This window comes from Oculina patagonica, unplaced genomic scaffold (assembly GCF_052425735.1).
Source record: "Oculina patagonica isolate OP01 unplaced genomic scaffold, crgOcupat unplaced954, whole genome shotgun sequence".
Lineage (NCBI taxonomy): Eukaryota > Metazoa > Cnidaria > Anthozoa > Scleractinia > Oculinidae > Oculina > Oculina patagonica.
In genome coordinates, this window is record NW_027558860.1 from 1 (window position 1) to 2,500 (window position 2,500).

Below are 2,500 nucleotides of genomic sequence, written 5' to 3' on the forward strand. Positions count from 1 at the left end.
TTAATAAAATTTGGTTTGTATCTGATCTTAAAAAGTTGGTAAAAACGTATAAAAATCTGAATTTTCGGTAACTCTCTGTTACCTTCATCAGAGTTAAAATTGGTTCAGTTTTTGCATAATAAGTATTTTATACACCGCCGGTCTCTAGGGATGTTCCGGCGAAGCCGCGCCCCCCCAATGTTAAATAAACTTGTGGGAAATGCACATGCTCATTCACACAGTTAATGTCCTGGATAGAATGTAGCGCTTCTAGGAATAGGCGTTGTTGCCTATTGTTGACATTTCTTTCTAAAATTTCTACATAATCCGGATGAATGTCATGGTCTGTTGTTTCCGCGTGAAATCTTATTGCGCTTTCGTTATTAGATCTTGTGCCAGGCTTGTGCTCTGCGCCGCGCGAATTCCATGATCTTTTGCTCTCTCCCACATAGGCAAAATCACATGTTTTGCATTTGACTTTGTACACAATTCCCTTGATCTGATTTGTGGCGGGGCGGTCTTTTGGTTTCTTAAAGATACTGCCCAGTGTTTTAACAGGCTTGAAAGTGGTTCTTATGTTTTCTCTGCTAAGAACACGTCGAACTCTCTCGGAAACACCCTTTATGTAAGGGATTGAAGCGTAACCCCTTGGACTCTCTTGACTTTCTTGGTTTTCTGGCTGTATGGTTTCTTGAGCCGAAACAAGGCAACGATCGATGAAACTTTGGGGGTATCCGTTGACTTTAAGGTCACCGATTACTTGTTGTTTTTCGCTCTGTTTCCGCTGAGAGGTCGAGGGAAGATATTTGGCACGATCCATTAGTGTCTTTACTACAGCTCGTTTGCTTTGCGCGGGACTATGTGACTCGAAGGCGAGATATTTGTTTGTGTGCGTGGGTTTCCTGTACACGCCCACTTCCACTTGACCACTCGCAGATACCGTGTTACTTGTATCAAGGAAAGCTATGGTTTGGCCTTCCGCGCCTGTAGTCGGCATTTCTATCGTGAATTGGATATGAGGGTTAATGGAATTCAGATGGCTGTGAAAAACTCTGATGCTTTCACTCTTTAGGCACGCATTAGAGTCGTCAACGTAGCTGCGCCACCAGCGCGGTTTTACTGGTGCAGAGGCTAAGGCCTTTTCCTCAATCTCTTCCATGACTAATTCGGCGATCACTGCGCTGACAGGCGATCCCATCGCACAGCCAAATACTTGGTGGTACTGAGTTCCTTCAGATGAGAAATAGCTGTTGTTAAGTACGAAGGAGAGTAGATCGAGAACTTGAGCTTGTGTCAAGCTTGTAAGGGCTTTCCATTCAGTTGTCTCACCAAGTTTGCGTTGAACAATATTTATCGCCAAATCTACTGGGATTGAAGTGAAGAGAGACACAACATCGAAGGACACAATTTGTTCGTCTTCGGCTACTACTAGGCTGCTTATAAAGTTTGTAAATTCTTTAGCGTTCTTGACAGGGAAGCCACTTTCGCTCTGGAGGGATTTTAAGATGGACGCCAAATACTTGGAAAGCTGGTATGTCGGACTGCCAATACAGCTGTTAATTGGTCTTAACGGAACTTGAGGCGTTGCCTCTTTTGGCAGAGTAAAGTGGTCTTCTTTGGGTTCCAGCTTTACCTTGTGTATCTTGGGAAGTCCGTAAAAGGCTGCTGGTGTAGACTGGGATGGCCTGAGTCTCCAGTACTCTGATTCTGTCAAATTGCCCTGCCTTTTGAGATCCAGAAGCTTCTTCTGAAGGGCTGACTCTGTTTTGCAGGTTGGATTTCGCCTTTTATCCGTGATCGGCTGGTATACATCCCTGTCTTGAAGCATTGCACGGATTTGGTTGTCATAATCCGTCTTGTTCATAACAACAGAATCAGAGTACAGAAGACCACTTTACTCTGCCAAAAGAGGCAACGCCTCAAGTTCCGTTAAGACCAATTAACAGCTGTATTGGCAGTCCGACATACCAGCTTTCCAAGTATTTGGCGTCCATCTTAAAATCCCTCCAGAGCGAAAGTGGCTTCCCTGTCAAGAACGCTAAAGAATTTACAAACTTTATAAGCAGCCTAGTAGTAGCCGAAGACGAACAAATTGTGTCCTTCGATGTTGTGTCTCTCTTCACTTCAATCCCAGTAGATTTGGCGATAAATATTGTTCAACGCAAACTTGGTGAGACAACTGAATGGAAAGCCCTTACAAGCTTGACACAAGCTCAAGTTCTCGATCTACTCTCCTTCGTACTTAACAACAGCTATTTCTCATCTGAAGGAACTCAGTACCACCAAGTATTTGGCTGTGCGATGGGATCGCCTGTCAGCGCAGTGATCGCCGAATTAGTCATGGAAGAGATTGAGGAAAAGGCCTTAGCCTCTGCACCAGTAAAACCGCGCTGGTGGCGCCGCTACGTTGACGACTCTAATGCGTGCCTAAAGAGTGAAAGCATCAGAGTTTTTCACAGCCATCTGAATTCCATTAACCCTCATATCCAATTCACGATAGAAATGCCGACTACAGGCGCGG

The 2,500-nt window shown here is 44.6% G+C and overlaps 2 protein-coding genes across 2 annotated transcripts in view; one reads left to right on the top strand and one right to left on the bottom strand.

Moving 5' to 3' along the window:
* Positions 1 to 739: 739 nt before the first annotated feature.
* Positions 740 to 1,843, bottom strand: LOC144641448 (uncharacterized; the record flags this gene model as incomplete). Its single annotated transcript, XM_078500460.1, has 1 exon — positions 740 to 1,843. A coding segment is annotated over exon 1 (1,104 nt), but the record flags the coding sequence as incomplete, so codon positions are not given.
* Positions 1,844 to 2,280: 437 nt separating this feature from the next.
* LOC144641449 (uncharacterized) overlaps positions 2,281 to 2,500 on the top strand; it is a 1,263-nt gene continuing 1,043 nt past the window's right edge. The window contains exon 1 of the mRNA XM_078500461.1: positions 2,281 to 2,500. This exon is cut by the window's right edge and continues 218 nt beyond it. Coding sequence (XP_078356587.1) covers positions 2,281 to 2,500 — 220 coding nt within the window.